Source organism: Abramis brama, assembly GCF_963993115.1.
Source record: "Abramis brama genome assembly, chromosome: 5".
Taxonomy (NCBI): domain Eukaryota; kingdom Metazoa; phylum Chordata; class Actinopteri; order Cypriniformes; family Leuciscidae; genus Abramis; species Abramis brama.
Genome location: NC_139967.1, coordinates 34,262,529 through 34,290,115, shown reverse-complemented (window position 1 = coordinate 34,290,115; position 27,587 = coordinate 34,262,529). Strand labels below are relative to the sequence as shown.

General features: G+C 37.7%; 1 protein-coding gene across 6 annotated transcripts in view; it reads right to left on the bottom strand.

Moving 5' to 3' along the window:
- Positions 1-27,587, bottom strand: part of col27a1b (collagen, type XXVII, alpha 1b) — a 123,231-nt gene that overhangs the window by 22,327 nt on the left and 73,317 nt on the right. For all 6 annotated transcript variants that reach the window (XR_014606223.1, XM_084114521.1, XM_084114522.1 and 3 more), the window contains 23 exons: positions 26,367-26,420; positions 23,918-23,962; positions 23,718-23,771; positions 22,968-23,012; positions 21,079-21,132; positions 20,884-20,937; positions 20,720-20,773; positions 18,609-18,662; positions 18,456-18,509; positions 15,564-15,608; positions 14,586-14,639; positions 12,278-12,322; positions 12,121-12,174; positions 11,884-11,937; positions 10,828-10,881; positions 10,139-10,192; positions 6,298-6,351; positions 5,547-5,591; positions 5,280-5,324; positions 5,151-5,204; positions 4,183-4,236; positions 1,671-1,724; positions 10-63 (listed from right to left, as the gene is read on the bottom strand). Coding sequence is in view for 5 of the 6 variants with exons in the window: in XM_084114521.1 (XP_083970647.1) it covers positions 10-63; positions 1,671-1,724; positions 4,183-4,236; positions 5,151-5,204; positions 5,280-5,324; positions 5,547-5,591; positions 6,298-6,351; positions 10,139-10,192; positions 10,828-10,881; positions 11,884-11,937; positions 12,121-12,174; positions 12,278-12,322; positions 14,586-14,639; positions 15,564-15,608; positions 18,456-18,509; positions 18,609-18,662; positions 20,720-20,773; positions 20,884-20,937; positions 21,079-21,132; positions 22,968-23,012; positions 23,718-23,771; positions 23,918-23,962; positions 26,367-26,420 (1,188 nt within the window). In the remaining variant the exon portion in view is untranslated. The remainder of the gene's footprint in view (positions 1-9; positions 64-1,670; positions 1,725-4,182; positions 4,237-5,150; positions 5,205-5,279; positions 5,325-5,546; positions 5,592-6,297; positions 6,352-10,138; positions 10,193-10,827; positions 10,882-11,883; positions 11,938-12,120; positions 12,175-12,277; positions 12,323-14,585; positions 14,640-15,563; positions 15,609-18,455; positions 18,510-18,608; positions 18,663-20,719; positions 20,774-20,883; positions 20,938-21,078; positions 21,133-22,967; positions 23,013-23,717; positions 23,772-23,917; positions 23,963-26,366; positions 26,421-27,587) is intronic.

Below are 27,587 nucleotides of genomic sequence, written 5' to 3'. Positions count from 1 at the left end.
GAAACCTACTCGAGGTCCAATCAAGCCTTTCTCGCCAATATTCCCAGGAGATCCAACTGCACCCTAGAAAGTGTGGAAAAAAGTGACTCCATTTTGTGACCAAAGAAATTTCATCAGTATACGTTTTATTGTGCTTATTGAACATTATGTTTTCATTTTCTCTATGTTTAACTTTTCTCTGCTGATGTACTAGAACAAAAAGAACAGTTATAACAGAACAAAGAACAGTTATTGATCTTATGGATGTATATGACCATCGTATGTGTGCGTGATAAGAGAGCCTCTGAACCAAGTCTAAACAATGGTCCATGTATGGTTGAAAATACTTTGATTGGCCTAGAGCAGGGATAGGCAACTCCGGTCCTGGAGGGCCACTGTCCTGCAGAGTTTAGCTCCAACCCTAATTAAACACACCTAAACAAGGCAATCAGTTGCTGAGTCCCAATTCGCATACTATCCGTCCTAAATAGTATGCGAAACTAGAATTAGTACGTCCCAAATCGTAGTATGTTGAAATGAGTATTCCAAAGATACCCGGATGGTCTACTATTTCCGGTTAGAATTCGAAGTGCAGATCAATGCACACTCTAACGGCTAATATTACACACAACCCATTGCGTGCGGGAGGGAGGAGCTTTGCGGTGATGGTGGTGATGTAAACCTGGCAGTCGGATGCAGCAGCGGAGATGCGTCCTCAGTTTTTAAGTGTAAGAATTCAAATGTTTAACCCTAATTAAAGTTATATTTTATTGTCTCGTAATATTAATGGGTTTATGTTGTGCCAAAAAAGTACCGTGTTTATCTTGTAGGGTCCGATGAAGATACTGAGCGCCATTGCAGGCTACAAAACAATAAATAAAAAGGCTCTAGTACAGTGTCATGCAAGTGTCTTTTTTATGTTTTAAACCTGCTTCACTCCTCAATTTGGTAAAACACATTGTAAATGTATTGTGGAAAAAAAGATGGGAATAGTAAATAAAATTGTATTGGATATATAAGAATGAATGAAATGTAAAATGTTTTGTTAACAGTCGCGGTGTGCGTAACTAGGAAACCACATTCTCGTTTACGTTGCATGACGTAAGATGTCCCAGAACGTGCATACTCTTTTGCTACACACTCAAAAGTATGTACTTTTTCATCACAAAAAAAGTACATACTTTTAGGTCGTAGTATAAGTAGGCGAATTGGGACTCAGCCAGTGTTTTCAGGATTACTATATAGATACAGGCAGGTGAGTTTTTATCAGGGCTGAAGCTAAACTCTGCAGGACAGTGGCCCTCCAGGACCGGAGTTGCCTATCCCTGGCCTAGAGTGATAACATTCGGGGAGTCAAGAACTATAAAAGAGAAAGGATGCCCTCCCTTCACTGTCCCACTTCTGCAGCCACTCTGTATGACTGTATTATTGCTGGCCTTTCCTTGCAAGGGAATAAATAAAAAGACAATTGGTAAATGTTTGTCTCTTATTCAGTGATATAATTTTGTTTGCCACCACATTCTCAAATAGCCCAAGATAATTATGTATATCCAGATAGGCTTTGTATAGAACATCTGCATATGATCACAGTAACCTCACTATGGTAAATGTTGGACATGACATCATTGCACAGCGGCTACAGCACACTAATCAGCATTCGGTACCATGTATGAGAAAACAGGGGATTTTACCTTCTCTCCTGATTCACCTGGTAAGCCCCGCTCTCCAACCTTCCCAGGTAAGCCCTGTCACACAAACCAGGAAACTAATGAACGCTGAGCGTTAAGCTTTCTGAATCTTGCTACAGTCTTTGGTCCCTCACAGCTAACAAAACATGTGGGAATAATGGCTAGGTAATTAGAAACAAAGCGAATATGTGGGACAAAATCTGTTTCTTATTGCTCGTAAAGTATTTTAATTAGCAAAGCCAAGCTAAGTGTTGTCTAATGCCACTCAAGGACATTGTAATTGTTTACAGGAACAAAAACTAATTTGGCATTGGCTAAATTTGGGCATAATGATAATTGTTTGTTTTAATAAAAACATAAAGAGAGTAGGGCAGATGGTCATAATGGGAAATAACACAGCTGGAGAAGTAAATAACAAACTGACTTAACACTGCTGGAAGTACAATATAAAAGCAACACGTTCTCACACCCAACTCGTCACATACTGACGCTTGGTCAGGACCCCTCTGCGTCACTTTTTTAACGCACAGGGTATCCCTTTAGCATAATTTTTCCAAAGCAGAGGGTACTCCATTCCTTTCCGTTGTTTGCCTTATGCGTCAGATCAAGACGCATAATTCTATGCATTTGTAAAAGTAGACATGATTTTATAAATACTTATAAGCCACTTTTACAGTCAAACCAAAAATTATTCAGACACCAGGTATAATTTTTTATATTATTTTATTAGTGGATGAAGGACACTATAGTTAATTTATGTAAGTGAGGATAGCAAGGTGTATGAATACATTTTGGTTTGACTGTATATTGTGGAGCAACTAACCCCACTCCTACCCTAAACCTGAAGGAGGAACTGAAGGTGTGAGTATAAACACGAAACACGTGATCATTGTCATGCGGTGAATCCGGCCAATCGTGGAACAGCTGTATCGTCATCAGAGCTCGTGCAGCCACTCTTGAGAAGCTGTGCAGAATGAAACCGAATCGCTCTCGCGGTACTTTGATGGCATACATCACAGTCACGTAGCATCGGCGCTGTCTCAAGTCGGACAAAATTTCTTAAAAAATAGAATTTTTATTGTTGCAAACTGCATTTTTGCATTTTATACCACCCCACCCTCAATAAACAACCCTACCCAGCCCCAACAAAGCAATCCCCAATCTGAAGATAAAATAAATAAATAAATAAATAAATAAGTAAATTAATTACATACATGCATAATTGAGAGGATAATATTAGTAAAAAATAAAATAAAAAATAAAATAAAATAAAAATATACCCCCACTCAATCCACATCTAAGGTTTGTAAATCATTAAAGAATGTAATAAATTGTTGCCATTTTTCAAAAAAGATTCCCCCCTACCTCTGATATTGTACTTAATTTTTCCAAGTTTAAAAAAAAAGGCCAAATCTTTGAGCCAAACTGAAATAGAAGGGGGTTGTGGGGAGGTCCAAGATAACAGTATTCTGCGCCTAGCAAGAAGAGATGTAAAAGCAACGGCATCAGCCTGTCTACGGCTTAAAGGCTGACACCGAGATGAAACACCAAAGATTGCAATCAAAGGGCAAACAGCTAACTTGACCCCTAGGACATCAGAAACTATTTTAAAGATACAGACATATGGCTAAGGTTACTTGGGGAAAGTTTATCACACAAATCTGAAACATTGGGATATATTTTAGAAAGTTTTATCTTCGAGAGATGAGCTCTATGAATAGTTTTAAATTGTATAAAGCTAAATCTAGCACACAAAGTGGTGGTACGTACATTGTCTAATACTCTACTCCAGTAGTCATCCTCAAACTCTAAGTCAAGTTCCTCTTCCCAAGCCCTGATAGTTTTAATGTTGTGAGCATTATCCTTTGACAAGATAATTGCATATATCTTTGAGATAATCCCACCCATATGAGGATTCAGTTTAATGCCTCTTCCCATGTAGCCTTTGTAGGCAAAGAGGGAAACAAGGAGAACAGAGAGGAGACATAGTGCCTAATTTGAAAATAACGAGATAGGTGAGAGGGGAGCAGATTAAATGATGAGGACAATTCAGAAAAACTTGCAAACACATCATTAATGAAAAGATCTTCAAAGCATTTCAGACCTTTCTTTTCCCAAAAAGAGAATGATTAGACGATTATTACGTATAGGAGCCATGGTTGAGTCGGACAAAATTTCTAACCAGCATGCACTGCTTCAGCATGAAGTTGAACAAGCCTAATGCCATTTTACAATCAAAGCTGACGTGATGACGCAATTGGTCACAAGACAAACGAGAGCCAATGAAATTTTACTATCAAAACTGACGTAACGATTCTTCGGGCTGCAATTTTTTAATCTGTGGCTGTGTATAACATCTATGGTAGAAGGTTTCTCATTGAAAACAATTGAGTACCCTGCGCATCAAATAGTGACGCCGAAGGGTCTTGACCAAGCATCAATATGTGACAAATTGGGAGTGAGAATGTGTTAAAACACATCGACACAAATCTGAAGATAATATAAAGAATCTTACCACTGCTCCAGTCTCACCCAATGGACCTAATACTCCAGGTGACCCTTGAGGACCCTATTAGGAGACAGAAGACATATTAAAAAACTGCCGCTCAAAAGTTTGGGGTCAGTATGATTTTGCATTAAATTGATAAAAAATTACATTTATAATGTTACAAAAGATTTAGATTTCAAATAAATGCCATTCTTTTTGAATTTCTATTCATCAAAGAATCCTGAAAAAAGCATCACGGTTTCCACAAACTGTTTTCCACAATGATAATAAGAAAAATAATTTCTTGAGCACCAAATCAGCATATTAGAATGATTTCTGAAGGATCATGTGACACTGAAGTAATGGCTGCTGAAAATACATATAATTATATTTTAAAATTTAAAATTCTATTACTTTACAATATTACTGTTGTTTACTGTCATTTTGATCCTATAAATGCAGTCTTGGTGAGCATATGGGACTTTTTTCATCAACAGCCAAATAGCTTTTCAGGCATTGTTATAGCCAACTCTTGTCCAAAACTGGCTCCATTATGGTATGGAACAATCACTTATCACAAATTCCAGATGGATAAAATCAAATTCTTTTCTAATTTTTTTTCTTGTTGAAAATCCTGTTTCACTTGAGAATAGAATACATGCTGCCATTAGATGTGTCACATCACAATGACGTAATCAAACCTGACATGTCATACAGCATGTGAAGGCACCATTCGTAAATTGATCTGAACAGCGAAGGGGAACATGTTCAGTTTCTTACACAAAGTTACTGTATAGCTTTAGAAGACTTGCAATTGATTGACTGATTTATGATGCTTTTTTTGGTGTTTTGGAGCTTGACAGCCCAAGTCTCAATTCATTATATGGAAAAGAGCAACCAGTACATTTTTCAGCATTTCTTCTTTTGTGTTTCACAAAAAAAAAGAAAAAAAAGAAAAAAAAGACAGAATTACTCCTTTTTGCAGATGTACTTACAGGTTCTCCTAAGACGCCCTTTGCTCCAGGAGGTCCAGTTCGTCCTTGAATACCCTAGAAATGGATGAGTTTTGTGAACATTTAACAAAGTTTATGCTAATAAGGATGCCAGTTACTTCATTTACTTACTATAAATCCAGTTGGTCCTGTTTCACCAGTTTCACCAATTTTACCCTAGTACACAAGAGAGAATCTCAATGCTCCACTTAAACACTATACTGCCTGCATGGCCATCTTTCCTATAATAACATTGTCAGCAAAACTAGATCTTCTGTGAAATGTTTTATTGATCTTTCATGATCTGTTTTGCTTTCTGAAGACCTAAGCATCAGTCCAGTATGCAATGATATCAAACTGACAGTTTCAAAATAAAACAAATAAAACCTGTAACTTTACCATTTGTCCATTGAAACCTTGTTTTCCTGGTGGGCCCTCAGGACCCTGCAGAAAAGGGACAAAATCCGAAACAGTCACCAACTATTTTCCATTGCAACACACTGAGAAACAAATAAAATGATACTTCTTTATTCTGTTTGATTAAACCAAAACCAAGTATTTTGGAAATGTTTTGGATAAACCTTCAATGCACACTGTTTCCATCATTGAAAAGTTGATAAAAATGTTGTGCTGACGATTTAGATGTGTATCATATGTTGTTTTGTTCTGTGGTAGGAAAAATGCAGTGCATGCCAGCATGGCGGAAGTCAGTTTCTTCATCTTGAAACAGCATAGCATCACAATGCTGCTTTCAACATGCACTATTTTACTTTATACAGCTGTATCATGCACAGCCAGATATACTTTTTAAAGTTAACATAAAGTATGACAAACCCATGAGAATAAGATTGCTAACAATTACTAAGCCAAATGTTCCAAAATCAAAAAATTAAGTTGCCAGTGAAGATCAATATCAAAATAATCATATGCAGCTTCTAATTGTGTTTATAAAGAATTGTGAAAACAAGGAAATGCAATAATATAAAATTTTGAGTTAGTCAGTTTTTGAATTGTGCACCTCCATGCCCGTGGACCAAAAAGAAGGTGTCTATTAATAACAATAGTTTAAGAATATGTTCTAATCAAACTCATCCGTGTGAGATATTACACAGTAACTAAGCTCTATAAGATCCATTAATGAACATTTCACCTTCATTCCCATTACTCCTTTTTCTCCAACTGGTCCATCTGGTCCCCTCTCGCCCTGCATAGATTATATCGAGGTGGGAATGGCATTAAGAAGCAGACACATATGGGTGTAAGAAAATAATTAGTTGAACAGCAGAGGGCACATTTGTACAAAAAAAGTTATTCTGAGATATCAGAGGTGATACACGGCCCGGGGTCAAGGGAAGGAGTTACTATTACTATATCTAGCAGATGTACATTATGGCATTTTGTCAAAGGTTGACAAACCCATATAACAAAAAGGCAACTCATTCAAAGTAATTTGTATGACTTATGGTCTTGAACGAGTCAAATCTCCGACTCACCAGGGGCAAAAACCTGAATGAATGCAGCTTTAAAGACCACTGTGAAACATTAGCCTTTCACATCATGGAAGTTCAGTTACAGCAGCCATTATATTTCCATTGTGATGATTCATAAGTTTTATGAAAAATGTAGAGCCACAGCTGGGTGATCTCTGACTTTGAGGGATTTCTTTGTCTGGGAGGTGGAAACAGTGATCAATGGGGATATTATTATGGCTGCAACCACTGTGGCTCCTGCCGAAGAACAGACGCATGGTGCTCCTTTGACAGCACTGGTTTTGAGGGCCAACACAACACTGTTGCCTCTGTTCTCCTGATCTGATGTCATTTAGGAAACCTTTGACCTTTCAGGGGCTAATAACAATATTTGAACTGATGGGAATCAGGCCTGGACCAAAACTTCATCATAAAATATTTAAAGGGATAGTTCACCCAAAAAGGAAAATTCTGTCATTCTGTTGAATCATTTACTCACCCTCATGTTTTTTTCAAACCTGTATGAGTTTCTTTCTTTTGCTAAAGAAAAAAATAAGATATTTTGAAGAATGTTGGTAACCACCAGACAGTTGACGGTAGCCATTGACTTCCACAGTATGTTTTTTTTCCTACTATGGAAATCAATGGCTACCGTCAACTGTCTGGTTGTGTTCAACAGAAGAAAGAAACTCATACTGGTTTGGAACAACTTGAAAGTGAGTAAATTATGATAACATTTTCATTTTTAGGTGAACTATCCCTTTAAGGGTCTTTCTGAATCCAAATTCTAAAAGATTGCTTTTCCTGGTTTCAATGGCAATTGTAGATTTTCAACAACAAAGAAACAACAACAAAAGAACAAAACAACAAAAATAATTTTAAATAGCATACTTCGAAACAGATATACCCAAACTTAAAAAAAAAAAAAAAGTACAAAAGGGCATCACATACAGTGACCAATTAATTCTATAATCAGCATTTATCAAATTATTTTTAATTTGTCAGAGAGGTGAAACGACTTTCTATTCCTCAATAAATTACATGAATATTATCCTCTGAAGAGCAGAGAGATAAATGCACATGTCCATGGGAACTAACAGCACTGAGCCTTTAGAAAATGAGGCTCAAATCCCAGACCTCAGCGTTCTCCGTCATTGGTAATTCAGTCCATACAGCCGTTCATTTTTTGATTGTTGAAGGAGTAATGTTTCATTTGTAATGGTTAATTTAGTTTAAAAATGTGTTTTTGTGATGTGAGGAAAGACTGCTATGAGTGCTGAAATTTCTGATGGGAAGCCAACAAGCTATTAGAGAGGATATTAACAGATAATGAGTATGAAATTAATTTAAGTGTGAAGCCTCAATGAAAAAGTCCTCATGTAGGCCGTGCAGGCTATTAGATACGTTTAGCCAATAAGCCAGTTAGCTAACAGAATAGTAGCTTTTTACAATCCGATCAATTCCCGAAAAATAAAATCAACCCGTCCTGCAATTTTTCTCATGAAACATCGTGTTTCATTTTAAAATACGCCAAACTACAAAGTAAAATGGGTTGCAAATGGCAACTCATTGTGACTTGAAGAGTTTTTCCACTCAATGTTCTTGTCTGCTGAGAATCATCATTAATCTGACATCATTGACATAATCCAATCATCAGGCTTGGGACTTTTCCAACTCTTAAGCAACCCGAACAGGTTCACATTACCCATAACACCCACCAGCACGACACACATCCAAAAGACAAAAATTTGACTTTCACAGTTATTGTAAATGACCAAGCTGCTCATGAGTGCTGTCACTTCTCTCCAGATGACGCAAGTCTGTCCTCTGTTTGCCCACAACTCCCGTTGCTCGCTTTGATTCGGAACATATCCCTGTGGGTGGCGTTGACCCCTTCATTGTGATAGTATGGTTTCACATCTAAAGAATGCCTAGTCCAACTGCAGCTGGACTTATTTTTTACTTAATGTAAAGTAATACTTTCCCCAATCAGTGATAGATTTGTCTTAATGTGTTGTGGATAAAGTTGTGCGTAAAAGTGGTGTGTAATTTTATAATTTTGATTACTTTTTAATGGGAATGTAATAAGAGCTGATGTAAAGACATCATCTGTCAAGGTCTTCTACCATGATACTGTCATTGACTGAATATTCAGGAAATAAAGCCCGATTTAGCTTCCAGCAACCACTGCATCAGCATGATGCTAAACTATCCAAAGATGACAGAACTATATGCCAATAAAAAAACTCATTACAGGCCTACAGTATGTGAACTTGAATAGCTTCCATTGAGAATCTTGAGTATACAGTGATAATTATCTAGAGAGGTTACAAAAATACATTAATGGATAAAGTTGTGAAATTAAGACTTCTGCAGATGAGCGTGGCTTGAACACTAAACTGCTTTACTTATCAAAACTGTCTAAACTTTAATTGAGCATTTTGACTTTCCAAAGCACGTTTATGCAAGAATCATCATTGCTGTTAATAATAACTAGTGCAAAATGCCCGTGCAAAATTAGTTTTTGTGTGTGTGTTTTTAGTAATTATTGGTTTGGTGTGTTTGAGTGCTCATTGTTACAATTACACAGCAAAAGTTCAGTGACATTTTTATTTGTGCATGGTAGAAAGCACACATGCAGTGAACTCCGAGAAAACGCTATGCTTGAGCAAACAGTTTGTGAATAGGCTACTACAAATGATGCCCGTGAAAGAGACTGTGAACGCATTGAATAGGAAATGTTTAGTTGGTGAATAGCATAGGCTACTATTACACAGTATCGATAACTTTAAGCGCACCAGAATTAAATATAATATTCAGAAGTAAACAGCAGAGCTGACTTACAGATTCAGTTAACATCCACAAATGAATAAGCGCGTCGATTCAGGGAGCAGTGCAAAGTGCCCGTGCAAAATCAGTTTGTTTTTAGTAATTGTTGGTTTGGTGTATTTGAGTGCTGATTGTTATAATTACACAGCAAAAGTTCAGTGACATTTTTATTTGTGCATGGTAGAAAGCACACACTCATAATGACATACAATAAATGTGGAAAATTGAACTACATGATTCAGGGAGCAGGCTACACAGTGAACTCAGAGAAAACGCTACTTAAGCTCCGCTGCTTTCTTCGACCCTCTCTGTCTCTGGTCCTGGGCTGTGCTCACTCAGTGTGCAGTGTGAGAGGGGGAGCGGCCAGCGGCTAGAGCGGCAAAAGCCAGTGTGTGCTTCTTTTACCGATATATATTTAACAATATCTTTTGCATTTCTAATCCAAACAATCTTGGCACTGCACTTACTCATGCCCGTAGCAAGACACCTGTCAAGTTTGACACACACACACACACACACACACACACACACACACACACACACACACACACACACACACACACACACACACACACACACACACACACACACACACACACACAGACAGACACACTGACAGACAGACAGACGTTTCTGTAATTTATAGATAGATAGATAGATAGATAGATAGATAGATAGATCATCTGTTCTTACCCTTCTGCCTTTGGGTCCCCTGGTGCCGCTGAGGCCCCTAGAACCGGGAGGCCCCTAGAGAACACAGAACAGAGGACAAGAACAGAGTCCTGAATCAGGCAGCAAGAGAACGTTCCCTCAGAAAACTCAGCTAGAGCTGGCAAGAGTCTCCCTCAGGCAAACAAACATCACTTGACCCGATTACAACTGCAAGGTCAAAGCTCTGTCCTTCAAAGGCTGGTGTTTATGTTTGTACTTCGCTGCACTCTGCCCTCTTCACAGGGTCATCTGAGTGCCTCTAAAAGTCATTTCCTGCCAAATGCTTGTATGACGTCAACATTTGTGTGAGTAGAGCAAAGAAACGAGACGAGTTGTCGGGTTTCATTTAGTAGGACAGTAATTTCGTTAGTGTCTGTGTCTATCATCAATGTGCATGGACAGCTCTAATGAGAGAATGTAAACGGTGCTGTGCAGAGGTAAAATGTTAATTTGATTATTGCACAAAATGAGACAGACTTGACTTTTTAAGATGCTTCTGTACTTTGGGTTTACCTAGAAAGATTCATACCAGATGATTGCACGGAACCTGGAAGTTACAACAGCAGAGTAAGACACAAAACTGTGCTGCTGTTACTTTTTGCAGAGACTCTTGGCCAGGCATAAATAAATTCAGTTTATATATATATATAAAATACATAACATTGACTTACTGGTGTACCTGCTGATCCAGATGGGCCTCTTTCACCCGGAACCCCTGGGTGTCCCTAAAAAACAATCACAGACACAGACATCATTATAGAATAATCTCTAAAATAAGCAATCATTTCTGATACCTTAACATTTTTAGTGTGATTCTATTTATTCAGTTGTAATTATTTCATTGTACCATTTCAGACTGAATGCTGAATAGCATTAATACAGTAAACTTGGTGGTGTGGCAATACAACATTTTTCATACTGTCATGTCATTTAGTAATTGACTAACTAACTAATTTGGCTAAATACACTGCAAACATCCTATTATTAATGGGTATTTTGTCCATTTAAATATTTAAAAGTCCTTTCAAGATACATTTACTTGAGAAAAAACTAAATGCTAAAACTTGCTTTCAGAGAATATATTTTGTCTTGCTGCAAATGACAGATTTTTTCATTTATTGAGACTATACACAAGTTAAAAACAAGTAAAAAAATCTGCCAGTGCAGTAAGAAAAAATACATCAACCTATGAAAACCTTGATATCTTATGCAGTGTTGCAAGTGTTGTAAGGACTTTTAGATATTTTTGCAGTGTAGAAGAAAGGGCTCTCATAAGCATGATGAAATTCTGATGTAAACCTACACGGAGGAAAACTCCCATGTTGTTTGCTGGCAAGTGCACAAAAGTTAACAATTAATATTTTTTTGGATTGCCATGGCCACCAAATACATGCAGACAGTTTTAAGTGTTATAGGAACCGCTGAAACATTGAAATGACGACAAAGCTTCTTGGAAAGGCAGGAAGGTTGCTCTTGGATTTCTTTGGAGTGGCCCAAACCACTTTACACAGCAAATGGCCACAGTTTCCTTATGTCATTGAAAGGGAAATGACTCTTGCAGTGGTCTAGCTGATTATCTCATGAATGGAAAATGGCTGATGAGGCATTTTCCCACATACTGCTACTTTCCAACCATTGTAGCTGTTATAGTTATAGTGACTGCTCAAGGTTAAGTGGGTATTAGAGTTCCCCTGAGAGCAGAGACGAGATCCAGACTTACTCCTTACCATCGCTCCCTTTTCTCCAGGTGGCCCGGGCAGACCCATCTCACCACGATCTCCCTGACAGCACAAGAAACACATCTAAGCCAAACAATACAGTAAAAGATAATACTAACATCAAGGAAAGACAACATTGACCATCATAAAAAACCAACATAAATGTCTGACGTTTGATTTAAAACACATGCCACAGAAACAGGAACCAAGATTAATTGGAATTTAACATGATTATGACCTACTGACCTTTTCTCCAGCAAGCCCCACCTCACCAAAAGGTCCGATGAAACCATTAAGACCCTTTTGTACACAATAAAAAAGGACAAAAACAATCAAAGAATATTAACTCTAGTTTAAAACATGTTTATTAAGGTACCAGAAATTTATACAAAAATGTCTTTACCCTCTCACCAAGCATCCCAGGATTTCCAGTGATTCCAGGCTCTCCCTAGAGCAAAGGGCCAAGATTTATAATACAAAAACTCTCTTAGTTGTTCATTTTAATCATTAACAACATAATAACATTTAGTTAAAAGAGGACTTATTTATGCTTTATTGGGAACAAAAAACGTAAAGGGTGTTTCTTCAACTATGACCCTATATATTGCTGCTAAACCGCTGGTCAATGTCAAAATGTTTGAGATGACCAATCAAATCAAGATAGGTGGGATTTATGTTAACACAAGCTGTTGACAAGAAACAAAACACCCCAAACCTACCAGCAAGCTCAATTATGGGACCCATTTATTTAGAAAACCCTGAGTACGGCCCTGTCTGTTAGTTTTCAAAATATAGAAAAAAATAGCTGTGAAATTAGCCTTAAAGGCTTGAAGTGCCTTACAACAATCAGCGTTATTCAATGTGTTGATGTAATTTCCACTGAAATAGGAAAACAGGACAGGACATATTGAGCAGCCCTTTTAAAAAATTACCAATAGCTTTTCATTTATATCACAGCTCGCCCAGAGCCTTTGAGCTCGGTAAAGCTGCATTTGACAGCCCTTATGACAGCCACAATATATTCCCCTTTTAGATTTAGGGCCCTATCTTACACCCGGCGCAATGCAGTGCCAGGCGCGATGCAAGTGTTTCTTGCTAGTTTCAGTCCGACACAGTTATAATTTTCTCGTCCTGTGCCACGTTGTTTAAATAGCAAATGCATTTGCGCCCATTTGTGCGCCCATGGGCGTGCTGGTCTGAAAACGAGGTGTGTTCTGGCGCATTGTTGGCACGTTGCTATTTTGAAGCAACAGAAATAGACTGCGCCATCGACCAACTGAAACCTGGTCTAAAGTCAATGGCGCAATATATATATTTTTTGATATTTAAAGAGCGTGTTAGTAATGTGCGCCTATAGGTGGGTCCACAACGCGTGTACACTCTGCTTATTACACACACAGGGACGCACGTACAGCAGCACACAAACATGCCAAATATTTTAAATAAAAGGATTACAATGTAAAACATTATTATTGTGTACATAAAGATATGGTGGAATCCGGCTTGTCCCGTAGATGGTCTGCTTGCGCACTTTTACCTCGCGCACGAGCAGTTCCGTTTGCGCTCTGGAGACGACTTCGGTCTTTCCACTATCAAATTCCTTCATGTAAATAGCAAATCTGCCATGGCGCGAACACAACTGGCATTTAAAGGGAATGGGAGATGAGACTCTGATTGGTTTAACGCACGTAAATCCCAAAACACACCCATTACTCATTAAGAGAATAGGGACAACCCTTTTAGACTTTTCCAGTCTTGAGTGGATCAGTGTGCGGTTAGCCACCCTTTTTGTTCATTCTTCAATATACCATTGGCTCTACGCACCTGTAGTACAAGGACCTGCAGTACCAGGACTTTTTTCCTGTTTGGAGCGCTACATATTTTTTCTAGTTTCTTTATTCTGTGTACTATTCAAATGGGTCCGATACGTTTTGCGGTCTGCTCAGACTTGCGCATATGATCCGCTCTGAGCTATTGTGTCTCTGGCTCGGAGCAGACTTTGTGCGCACTGCAGCGGTTCGCGAGACACTAACCCAAATCCAGACTTCATTTACCCCAAAGGAAAGCATATTACACTGTCTGAATCGTTCCCTATCCCCTATATAGTGCACTATGTGCCATTCACCTTGTAGAAAATAGTAAATGTGTGAACAATTGCAAGATTTCAGCCAGAGCTTCAGTGTATATCTATAGTGTAGGGGGCGGGATGCTTCAGATTCTAGAGAGCATTTGATTAGACAGAAAATCTGATGAGAAGCTGAAGTGCAGAGTGATGTCATTAAAATCGTTAATCCATATTGGTGGAAGTGAGAGACTGTAAGTTTTGAACCCTTATATCTTCTAAATGTGAATTGTGTTATTGTTTTGGAGCACACTAGCTTATAGATAACAGTAAGGCCAACATATTCATACTAAAAGCCAAAAAACTTACATTTTGATTTCATGAGGACTTTAAAGTTTTCAATAAATGTATTACAAAATAGTATAACAAAAATACAGAATGCTGTTAAAAATGATACACCATTGTGATGATGAAATAACTATGTGGAAGGAATAAACAATGAGTGAATGTACTGTATTTACATGGTTTAACAAATTAAATCAAGTAGTCAGAGTTTGAAGATTTTCCATAGGGCCATAGGCCATAGTTGAAGAAACACATTTAGAGGACTCTAAATTATAGTGGTCATTTGGCTGTCATGAATTCTTACCTTCATTCCATCATCCCCTGGATTTCCAGGGAAACCCTTCCTCCCAGGTCTGCCCTGAACAGAAAGCAGAAATGACCCATAGTACTGGACTCCCAATCCTCTAAATCTACTCCCTGACATCTCATTATCTCCTGTTCCTGGGACCAATCTCCTCCACTCACCAACATATCAGCTCTCCCAGTGAGAGCAGCTTCATGAAATAACTCAGAAACAGAAGCATCAGTCACCCTGAGTCTCACAAAGAAGTGTTTATGTTGGAGATGGGATGGATTTTCTCTGGTCATCTATTATCTAATGTCTGACCCCTCTTGTCTTATTAGCTAAATTATCCATACTGCCCCAACTGTAGGCTCTTTGGCAAGGTCTGTGCATGAAAAACTGGGTTAAATGCAATGCACTGTTAATTTGGATTCATCTCTTGCTGCTAGGTACAGGACAGACTATTTTGCACTATAATTTATACTATCATTGCTGAATCTGGGGCCAAGTCCGGATGCAGCGTTCAAAGCAGCAAACTCTTGTGAAATTGTTTTGGGAGAGAGGAAAATTGTTATATTTGGAGGGTATGAAACTCACACATTATAAAAGTCTTTGGAGAGTGACATAAACCAACAGGAGTGTGTGAAGCCTATTATTTATCACCAATGCTCAACTGTAACATAACAAAATTATATAATTACAAGAAAAAGAGGCAACCGATGCTACAATCGCAATATGAACAGGCTGGAATAGACTGGTCAAAAATACTGTAAGCACCATAAGCAATCATACCACATTTCAAATGTGAAGATGTACATACAACGGAGCTTATCATTATAACAAAACATGAACCAGCGTCAATAGCTTTAAAGGAAAACCTCTGGTCATGAGCCATGGAGTACCTTACAGTGTCAGTAGGTTATAAGGCTAATGTGGCGATAGCTAAGATGTCTAATTCAAGTTTAACTTATCTAGTGGGTATCTCAAGAGAGCACTCACCTCTACTCCTGAAGCCCCTGCTGGTCCTACTGGGCCCTGATCCCCCTGTGATTTAAAACAGAAATAATAAGCATATTATTTTAGAAATAATAAGCATCTACAAAATTATATTGATGAGGATGTTCATCTTTTTATCTTTGTTTCGATATGTATATGCGCAAAAGTGTTCTGAAAACGTCTTGGATTCTAATTAGCTTCTAATTAGTAGAGATATGTTTAATATACACTATATGGACAAAAGTATTGGGACACACCTCTTTATTCTTGAATTCAGGTGTTTCAATCAGACCCTTTACCACAGCTGTATAAAAGCACCTAGCCATGCAGTCTGCATTTACAAACATTTGTGGGGGAAAAATGGGTCCTTCTGAAGAGCTCAGTGAATTCAAGCATGGTACTGTGATAGGATGCCACATTTGTAATAAGTCAGTTCATGAAATTTCATCCCTGCTAGATATTCCATGGTCAACTGTAAGTGGTATTATTGGAAAGTGGAAGCATTTAGAAACAGCAGCAAGCAACTCAGCCACAAAGCGGAAGGCCATGTAAAGTCACAGAGCGGGGTCACCGAGTGCTGGGTTGCAAGGTGTGAAAAGTTGACTATGCTCTGCTGATTCCACAGCTGAAGAGTTTCAAACTTCCACTTGCATTAATGTCAGCACAAAAACTGTATGGCGAGAGCTTCATGGAATGGGTTTCCATGGCCGAGCAGTTGCGTGCAAGCAACTCGCATCACCAAGTACAATGCCAAACGTCGGATGGAGTGGGGTAAAGCACGCCGCCAATGGACTCTGGAGATGTGGAAATGTGTTCTGTGGAGTGATGAATCACGCTTCTTTGTTTGGCAGTCTGACAGGCGAGTCTGGGTTTGGCGGATGCCAGGAGAACGTTACCTGCCTGACTGCAATTTGCCAACTGTCAAGCTTGGTGGAGGAGGGATAATGGTATGGGGCTGTTTTTCAGGGGTTGGGATCAGTGAAGGGAAAACTTATTGCTTCAGCATACCAAGACATTTTGTAAAATGCTATGCTTCCAACTTTGTAGGAACAGTTCGGAGTAGGCCCTTTTCTATTCCAGCAATGACTGTGCCCCAGTGTACAAAGCAAGGTCCATAAAGACATGGTTGGAAAGTTTGGTGTGGAAGAACTTGACAGACCCGCACAGAGCCTTGACTTCAACCCCATCGAACACCTTTGGGATGAACTGGAAGGCCGAGCCAGGCCTTCTTGTCCAAAATCAGACCCTGACCTCACAAACGCTCTACTGGATTAATGGGCAAAAATTCCCACAGAAACACTCCAAAATATTGGGGAAAGCCTTTCCAGAAGAGTGGAAGCTTTTATAGTTGCAAAGGGGCGACCAACTCCATTTTAATGTCTTTGCATTTAGAATTACATTACAGTCCCTGTGGATGCAATGGTCCCAATACTTTCGTCCATTTAGTGTACATTCATTTGAGTGTTAAAACAGAAATGATCCATATAAAATGTGGTGTTGTTTCTGAGACATTTAAACATTATATTCTTGGCCATACACAGTAAAAAAATGAACAAGTTTAAAGGTAAAAGCCTGTAAAAATGCTATGGTAAAAACCTGTTAATTAGTTAACGGTACGTTCTTTTACTCAATACGGTGAAAAACTGTAATATATCTAATGATATATTTAATGTAATTTTACAGTAAAATACTGCTAAATGTACAGTTTTTGGAAGAGAAAAAGAACAAGTAATCTTATAATTGAAAATAATTATAATTTATTGAAAAAACATAAATTGACATTAACCAGAATTCTCTTTATGACAGCTCAAATGTAATGATTTTTCAATAAAATTGAACTGTTCCTTCTTAGTTTTTTTCTTCTTATGTTGTTAAATTACTATTTATTGCATTATTTTATTCATATAGGCTTCATGCCGAACGTCACATGAACAAACTCACTGCATCCGCTTGTCGGATAAAGTGTTAACGGCATTACTAACTGACGGCGACATCTGTTTTAATCAGCTAACCTGGCTAGTTATTTTTATTGTTGGGGTTTTATTCTACTTAAATGTCTAAATGTTTGTGATAAGAAAAAGAAAAAAACTTTTAGATATCAATCTGCATATGCAACGAACATCGGTTGTGCTCATCTTTGCCTGCTCCTTTGAAGGTATCTTGAGTAAAACGGCTTTATATTTAACGAAGCACATACAAAAGACCTGAACCAGAATTACAGTGAAATGTCATTTTCCACACCAAGTAATGCATAATTTCTCTAAATTGGTCTCGTTCACTTGATTTAATTTTGTGAAAGATGTGCTTCAGTGTTCTGTTAAAGTACCAACAGGCACAGCTTGCAAACAGATGTTTCTTTTTAACAACAATCTAAACAGTTAATTTATTCATTAATGTCATATTTTTTCTTTAGAAAAAATATTTACCTAAAACATTATAGAGTCCAGAGCATGCTAATGGAATTTCAAGGATGTATATTGGTAAAAACTAGTTTACAACTAGGCTACATAAAAATCCTGCTTTTTACAGAAAAGAATGTGTCTTGTTTTGATATGTCGCCAAACATGAATAAATTTGCCTTCACCCAAAAGCAAATATTTATTAATTCTACTTAATTATACAACTGGTCCTATTACATATTCTTATTTTGACTATAAATTCCTCCCTTGTACATGCTAATAGACTTACAAATGGGGATGTATTGAGCTTATTTTCATGAAATTACTTTTTATGTTTTTAAATGACACATACAGTAATACTTCTAGGATAATTATTACTTTTTCCTTTTTACATTGTACAACAGTTGTACAATAAGATTTACAGCTATAAATTCAGGATTTATATGCAGTTTTCCTTGTAAGGCCCTTCACTGGTTTAGGAATGAGCAGGTCCTACCTCAAGTCCATGAACTCCTCTAGGGCCTGGAATCCCTCTCCCTCCTGCATTCCCCTGGAAAGTATCTAAATATTAGCATATCTGCCACCATTTTACAATATGGGACACAATTACAAATTTTGGGAACCTTTAAAGAAGAAAAGAGATGCACACCTTTGGGCCCTCAATGCCATTATGTCCTGGTGGTCCAATATCCCCTGGAAAACCCTGAAAAAATGTAGCAACATTAGACAATAAGAGAAAGTCTTCTCTATACTTCTAAAAAGACTCGCTCTGTCACAGCTACTCTATTCTCCCTCCCTCCCTCTCTCACAACTACAACTTCTCACTCTGAAAGTTATTGCAGGACTGTGTGAGCAAATTAATGGCTATTTCTTTGTAGTGACTTCAAATGAACACAAAATGAAGGAACCACTAAAGCCAAAGTGCTCAACAAGCACAGTTTTATGTGGTAAGTCTATGACTTTGCAGTTTTTGGTGCAGACTTAAAACATGAAAGCGCACTTGTTGAACAGCTGCAAGACATGTCTCCGAAGCCTTTCTCATCCATATACAGCGGGGAAAATAAGTATTGAACACGTCACCATTTTTCTAATTAAATATATTTCCAAAGGTGCTATTGACATGACATTTTCACCAGATGTTGATAACAACCCAAGGAATCCATACATACAAAGAAACCAAAACAAATAAGTTCAGATATTAAGTTATGTGTAATAATGTGAAATGACACAGGGAAAAAGTATTGAACACATGAAGAAAGGAAGGTGCAAAAAGGCATGGAAATCCAAGACAACAGCTTAAAACTATTAGTAATTAAAAAGCAATCCAGCCCCCTGTCCATGCAAATTAATAACTGCTGGTTCAGTCCCAACTGATGGTCTACAAAAAGGTCTCATTGCCAAGGTGTCACACAAGACACATCTCATGATGAGTAAAAGCAAAGAGCTGTCTCAAGACCTTCGCAACCTAATTGTTCCAACACATAATGATGGCATTGGTTATAGGCGCCATTCTAAGCTTCTGAATGGTCCAGTGAGCACTGTTGGGGCCATAATACGGAAGTGGAAAGACAATAATTTCACCATAAATTTGCTTCGACCAGTGCTCCTCGCAAGATTTCTGACAGAGGAGTGAAAAGAATAATCAGAAGAGTTGTCCAAGAGCCAACACCAAGTTCTATGGCGTTTTTAGGGTAATGTACAATGCCATTTCTCCTCCAAACATGGTGTGTATTATGGCATCCAAACAGTTCAATTTTGCTCTCATGTGACCACACTAAATTCTCCCAGTATTTTGCTTTTTTTGCTTACTGGCTTTTCCAAATGTTGTGCAGCAAACTTTAAACGAGCTTCAACATGCTTTTTTTTCAGTAATGGAGTCTTGCGTGGTGAGCGTGCCATGGCCATGGCGGTGGAGTGCATTACTTACTGTTTTCTTTGAGACAACAGTACCTGCTATCTGCAGGTCTTTTTGAAGCTCTCCACAAGTGGTCCTTGGCTCTTGGACAACTCTTCTGATTATTCTTTTCACTCCTCTATCAGAAATCTTGCGAGGAGCACTGGTCAAGGCAAATTTATGGTGAAATGATTGTCTTTCCACTTCCGTATTATGGCCCCAACAGTGCTCACTGGACCATTCAGAAGCTTAGAATGGCGCCTATAACCAATGCCACCATTATGTGTTGGAACAATTAGGTTGCGAAGGTCTTGAGACAGCTCTTTGCTTTTACCCATCATGAGATGTGTCTTGTGTGACACCTTGGCAATGAGACCTTTTTGTAGACCATCAGTTGGGACTGAACCAGCAGTTATTAATTTGCACGGACAGGGGGCTGGATTGCTTTTTAATTACTAATAGTTTTAAGCTGTTGTCTTGGCTTTCCATGCCTTTTTGCACCTTCCTTTCTTCATGTGTTCAATACTTTTTCCCTGTGTCATTTCACATTATTACACATAACTTAATATCTGAACTTATTTGTTTTGGTTTCTTTGTATGTATGGATTCCATGGGTTGTTATCAACATCTGGTGAAAATGTCATGTCAATAGCACCTTTGGAAATATATTTAATGAGAAAAATGGTGACGTGTTCAATACTTATTTTCCCCGCTGTATATATATATAATTTAGTGCATTAATTTGTGTGAGAACTTAATTAAACTTGGGGAGGAATATGATCCAATTATAGACACAGCTGGATACTGCAGTGTGCAGCTGCAGAGAAGGCGATGACCATAGAATACACTATGGTCATCACAATTACCTCAGGGCCAGGTGGGCCTGGTATACCATCTGGGCCTTGATCTCCAGGCTTACCCTAAAAGACAAAAGAGCTTGGTTTAATTTGGCTTTTTGTCAAATCAACACTAAAGATTTTAGATAAATAAACATGGTAAAACACAATTAAATGTAAGCCTACGAATTAACCTGTGGTCCCGGCTTTCCTCGAATTCCTGGTAAACCTGGTGAGCCTTGAATACCCTGGAAAATCAGCACATAGTTATTCAAATAAAAAACTCTATTTGGGGTGTCTGAATGCACAAAAAATACAAATGCATGCACATACATATACACATACACTCTGTGTGGATAAATCAAAAGAAAAGCCGTTAGCTGAAATACCTTGTCACCTTGAAATCCGGGTTCCCCCGGTTCTCCGGGCAACCCGACATCACCCTGTCAACAGAGACAATGAAACGTCACTCTATGGCCTTTAAAGTCACCATGAAATCAAAATTGACTATCCTTGTTTTTTTATAGAAAAAAAAAAAAGTGCCCTCATAATCAAAACAACTTAAAGCGGCAGATGACATAACAGCAGCACATTCTTATAATAAACAGAACGCTAATATAGTGATCGCTATAGTTATCTGTTTTGGCGTGAATGGGCCTTAACACAACTTCCCTTTCATGTCCATTTTATGTCTGGATGTCCCAGTAGTTCAATCACAGCATTAGTCAAGTTCAACTATATCTTTGGTCACATTTGGTTACAATGTGCCTGAAGTTCACTGTAGATATGGAGATCAGAGTAGCTGTCCAAAACAAAGCCTTATGCATATCTTGCCTAGCAGCAAAATATGACATTTAAGTACAGAGCTGTCAGCACCTGGCCACAAAAATGAGGATCAGCAGGACAGAGGCTAAACTGATGACACCTTGACCAGCCTGCACTGAACCTCAAATAAATCCATGCCTCCATAACAATAGCATTGCTTTATTGTTTATCAATATTGCTGAATTATTAGTCATTCAGTCATCAGGAATAGTGAGTAGGACCTACATTCAAAAAATTATCTGATATGTTAAATCTGTTTTTCTATTTTAAAGTATTTTAGTATTTTAAAGGAAAAGTCGCAAATATCTCCAAATCTATTTATTTATTTGTTTGTTTATTTGAAGAGTTCAGATGCAAAAACATCTAAGTGCCACCTGAAATTTTCTTCTAGAATGATTATTTTTATCAAGCTCGTTTATTTAAGTTCAGTTATTTCACTTAAATGGCAATTAATAGGTAATTTGCATTGCCATTTAAGTGAAATTACTGAACTTAAATATACGAGCTTCATAAAAATGATCATTCTAGAAGAAAATTTCAGATGGCTCTTAGAGGCTTTTGCATCTGAACTCTTCATTTACAAAATGTTAATTACTATTACTCAGAAATGTAAAATTACACTGTAACAAGGGCATTTGTTGACTTTATTTTATAAGTTTTCTATTTATAATATTTTAAAATGTAATTTCTTCCTGTGATAGCAAAGCTGAATTTTCAGCATCTTTACTCCAGTCTTCATGATCCTTCAGAAATCATTCTAATATTGTCACGTTTAGTGTCTGTGTTCGTGTTGTGTTTGCCTGTGGCACACCCAGTTTGTCCATGTGTTTCATTGATGTTATCCCTGTCACCTGTTGTCTTGTCAATTGGTCATTGAGTTCATTTGTCCCAGTTGTGTCTCGTTTCCCTGATCTGTTCTCTGTGTATTTAAGCCCTGTGTCTTAGTCTGTTCCTTGTCTGTCATTGTTGTGTTATGTTTGGTTGTTCTGTTCCCGAGTCCTGTTCCCTAGCCTGAGTCTGTATTTGTCTAGTTTTGAGTTTGTTTAAATAAAGGCTGCTGCAAGTAGATCCTGCATCCTTCCCTGCTTCAACCTGCATTTGTGACAAACATGCTGATTTGGTGCTTAAGAAACAATTATTACTGTCATTATTAACCACGTTAAAAACGGCTTTTTATGCTTTTTTAAAAAAAATTCAAAAGCACTTTTTTTGAAATAGAAATCTTTTGTACCATTGTAAATGTCCTTACAGTCACTTTTTTATTAATTTCCTTGCTAAATAAAAGTATTAATTATCTTTAAAAACATCTTACTGAACACAATTTTTTTTTAACTTTCTGTATCTGTGACTGATGACTTGTGGTATGTTACAGCTGACCTCAGTTTCCCTCAAAAGTGGCTCTGTGCAATCAAATACAGAAGAAGCAAAAGCTAATAAAGGGCATTCAGATCACCTTATCACCTTTCAGTCCAGGCTCCCCTGGGTTTCCTGGCACACCCTGCAAGACACCCAAGAGACAAATGTTATTAAGAAGAACTTGTACAATAGGCCATTGTTTTATGAACTGATGCCCAGGGAAGGCAAATGGAATTTATACTTAAATCCATATTAATATGCTAGCTAAAAAACAAAGTCACAGTATTATGTAATACTCTCCGTGCTGAAAAATCCAGCATTAATTCAATGTTGGTCTAGGCTGCTTTATACTATTAGAGCTGGTATAGTGCTGGTCTAGCTGGTGGACCAGCATATTGATGCTGTTCTCAAGCAAAACTGAGATGGTGTAGATAGTCCACCACCAGCAACCTGCATCCCACGCTGGTCCCAGAATGCAAAACATACCTTATGCTGGTGAACAGCAATGTTTTTTTTTTTTTTTTTTTTTAGATGTATGACCTAGTATTTATTATATCATAATATTGATTTCTGAAATTCAGTTTCTGTTAAAAGAGTTAATATGTGTCATTTGTATGTTAAAATAATCATGTTAAAATTCTTTTTGTTATTCCAATGTAGTATGTGAAGATTTCCTTTGATTTCTCCCAGCCTGGCCAAGCTGGTTTGTTTTTCTGGTTTAAGAGGTTTTCTGGGTACTTATCAGGCTGGGAGACTAGCCAAACCATCTTAAATCAGCTAAGATTAGCAAATCCCTTTAGGCTAGACTTTTCAGCATGGATATTCATAATAATTTCAATGCAATCACCTTTGGCCCTATTAGTCCAGCAAGACCCAAAATTCCAACAGGACCCATATCACCCTGCCAAAAAAAAAACATAAAAAGCATAAACAAGTATAAAAATGTACACTGCATTATTTTTTACATGCCAACAGAAATCACTGTCAGCAAGGTAAGTACCATAGCAATGAGGTTAGATGTTAATAACTTAATGTTGGTTCACTTACAATAAAACCAGGGATGCCAACAGGACCTGAGGCACCCATCTCTCCCTGTGAGAAACAGAGAACAGATACTGAGCGTTACTGGCAGGACGCTGGGGAAGGGGGGCTAGGGGGTGAAACCTCTGTTCCCTGATAGCAAGCTAATCTGTGGCTTGCATCTACCCCTCAGTGAGCCAATGAAAGAGACACGCTGTGGAGTACAGAGAGGGGCTTGTTGTGTGGCGTGACTGGCCGGCTGCTACCTGCCATACCAACTTCCTCCCTCAGCAACAGGCCAAAAAAAATCCCCTGTGTATTTTCGCTCTCCTTATTCTTTGAAACAGAGCAGATAGATGTTACGGGTCTGCTGCTCTTGCCGAGTGACTGCTGATGAAGGAAAAGGATTGAAGTGAAGGCGTGCATGTCTTGTTCGTTTTGTGATATGGTTAGGGTTACAGTGCAGCAGCGTTGACAGGGTCAGCCGCTCAGGTTAGCGATAAGCTAAGCTACTGTTTGCTCAGCTACAGACAGCTAAAGTGGGTTAGAGAGGACAATACAAAGTTAGTTCACATGAGTGTGTATTTAAAATGAGTAGTTTTTAGAATGTTTCCACATTGTTGCTAGGGAGATGTGAATCATTTCTAGGATGTTGCTAGGTGGCTTGTAATTAGCTCAAGTAAACTGACCTCACCAGAAAGTCTTAATGATATTCTGCATTACAAAAACTTTAAAAGTCACAATGTAATGGAGGTAGTGACAGATCTTTTATACTGTATTGTGACTTTCATCTGAGTGAAATGGATTATCGAAAAGAGAAATGTTGGACGGTGACTTGATTCTTGATTATATTATTTTAATGCTATTTAAAGAACATAATTATAAATACTTTGCTTGTTACATATACCTGCCACATTTCAGCCGTAAATAAATAATAAATGTTAGCTATTATGTTCATTACCTGTCTAGCGACGTATATTTATGCTGACATATAATTAAATAATGGTTTTCATTTAAAAAAAACATCTATTACGTGTCATTATGCATATGTCACCAGAGAGAAGTCTGTCGTTTCAGCGAAAGTTATGACATTTTAACTACATTGTGGTTAAAAAAAGGGGTAAAAAAAAACATATGCATGCACAAATTGTTCACAATAAGACCTATAACATTCATTTATAATTAATTATATGTCAGGATGACTTTAGATTAAGAACACTTACAATTATTACTCATAATAAGAATTTTCTTAACTTTGAGGGACAGTTCATCAAAAAACTAAACTTCATTTACTCATTCCCATGACTTACTTTCTTTTGCAGAACACAAAAGGAAATCATTTAATACATATTCAGTGGAGTGAACTCAGTACATAAAAATCAAAGCCATACAGCTTTGCTGATCATATTTCAAATGCTCTGAGAAAAGCAACCAGATATTTAAGCAATTTTAAAAGGTAAAATGAAAGGTGAAATGCATCAATTATGTTGGTGGGCAGAAACAGCAGAAGCAGCAGGTGAACATTTTCACCACCTATTGGATTGGAGGCTACTATTTTACTGATAAAATTGATTAAAGAAAATGGGGAGTTTGGAATAACAGAATTTAATTTTTTAGTCATTTTTTGGGTGAACTATACCTTTGGGGGAGTAGTTGCAACATGGCTCCCATCCCCATTTGGGGATCATCTGCCAGGTAAATGTTTGATCGCGCATATACTGAATCCTCAACAAGTCACAAGACTGAAATGGTGTGGGACGAATTATGTGCTGAAGTCTAATACTCAACGTTAGAGGTAAGTAATTGTGATGATTGGCTCAGGAAATAACATTAACAATCTGGTGAAATGTGGTTTTGTGGTCTTTCCTGCAGAATCATATTTGACAATACACATCTATACATTAATAAAATATTACACTTACGTCTTTCATAATATGCAAATAAGTGACAGAAAAAAAAAACTTTTTATAATATTATGGTACATGGAAACATGAATAACAAGGATGAAATATTAGGTAAAGAATATGGTAAAACGATCAGAAGTGAAGCAACCCCTGTAATGGCAAAAACAGATTTCTGCTGTAGACTCCAGTAGTGACAGCTGATTTCCTCATTACCAGTATTATTCAACGCTGAGCGGCACACACTGGACGCCCCCACTGGCTTGTGTGTGTTATTGTGGTGGCATAAATCAAAGGTATTTATTAGAGTGTAGCGGTTGAAGTGGCCCGGTCAGCTTGTATAATGGTATGTCCATAACAGTGTATGACCGGCAGAAAAAGGGCATGCAGAGGCTAGGAGACTATGGGATGACTTTTTTGGTGAACTTTTCACCAACTGTGTGGTAATATTCTGATACACTAAACTTGATAATAAATATAACCTCAAACATCAATGGTTAAAACTCTCTGAGCATTAGAAAACTGGAGTTGCCCCACATGGCAGTCGACCAAATGGTTGATGTAGCACTACTTACTGGGTTTCCATCAGGTCCTGGTGGTCCTCGCTCCCCAAAATCTCCTGGAAAGCCCTGAGCACACAAATGTGAGAGACAGCAGAGTTTAGCAGAGCAAGACGTGGAAAAAACCGCACTTAGACTCAGGGCAGATACCATTTGTGCATTGCTGTTTCCAGTTTCCCACATGGTAAACATTGTGCTTTCGCTTTAATCCTGCACAAACCTCTGTAACACCAGAACCATTCCATAATCATGGGATATTGAAAAACTGGATCTCAAAAAGCAGCCACAGGAAAGAAGCAATTGGATAGAATAAGTTCTAACCACCAACAATATTTCATATACAGCCTAGAAAAGGGATATATCAGTGGCCAGAATTTTTTTCACCACTATTTTGAGTATGTGACTAAAACAAATTAAAATGAATGTTTTTGTATTATTATTACTGTGGTTAGGTTGGTGAGTTAGGACAAATATCAGATTTTTCATTTTCATGCCACCCATATAGCAATGATTAATAATAAATACTGACCAGACATTAAAATATCTCATCTGTTGTAATGCATAAATAAACTGCTCTATACAAAATATAGGTAGAAAAAATTAAACAAATCAAAAGTAAATAATTATATATATATATATATATATATATATATATATATACAATGTGTGTGTGTGTGCGTGTGTGTGCGTGTGTGTGCATGTGCATGCATTACTTATACAGTTGTGGTCAGAATTAATGGCTAAATATGAATAAAGAATAAATAGTAAATATGATAAAAAATGGCTGTAAAAAATAAATCTGCATTGTTTATCCTTATGATTGTTTATCCTTATGGGGGGGGGGGGGGGGGGCATGTGACTAGGAACATGAAATTGTCCAGCTATGACTTCTTGTTTCACATGAGTCTAAATATGAGGAAACACAAAGGCTAAATTCCCTTAATCATCCATCACAATGAGTAAAACCAAAGAAAATATTGTTCTGATGTGCTGCATCAAAAGATTGTTGAGCATCACAAAATAGAAAGTGGCTGTAAGAAAATAAAATTATTTAAAATCCCCATTTTGACCATCAGGGAAATAATTAAGAAGTTCCAATCAACTAAAGATGTTACGACTCTGTCAGGAAGAGGATGTGTGTCTATATTGTCTTAATGCATGGTGAGGAGGAGAGTTTTAGTGGCCAAAGACTCTCCAAGGATCACAGATGGAGAATTGCAGATATTAGTTAAGTCT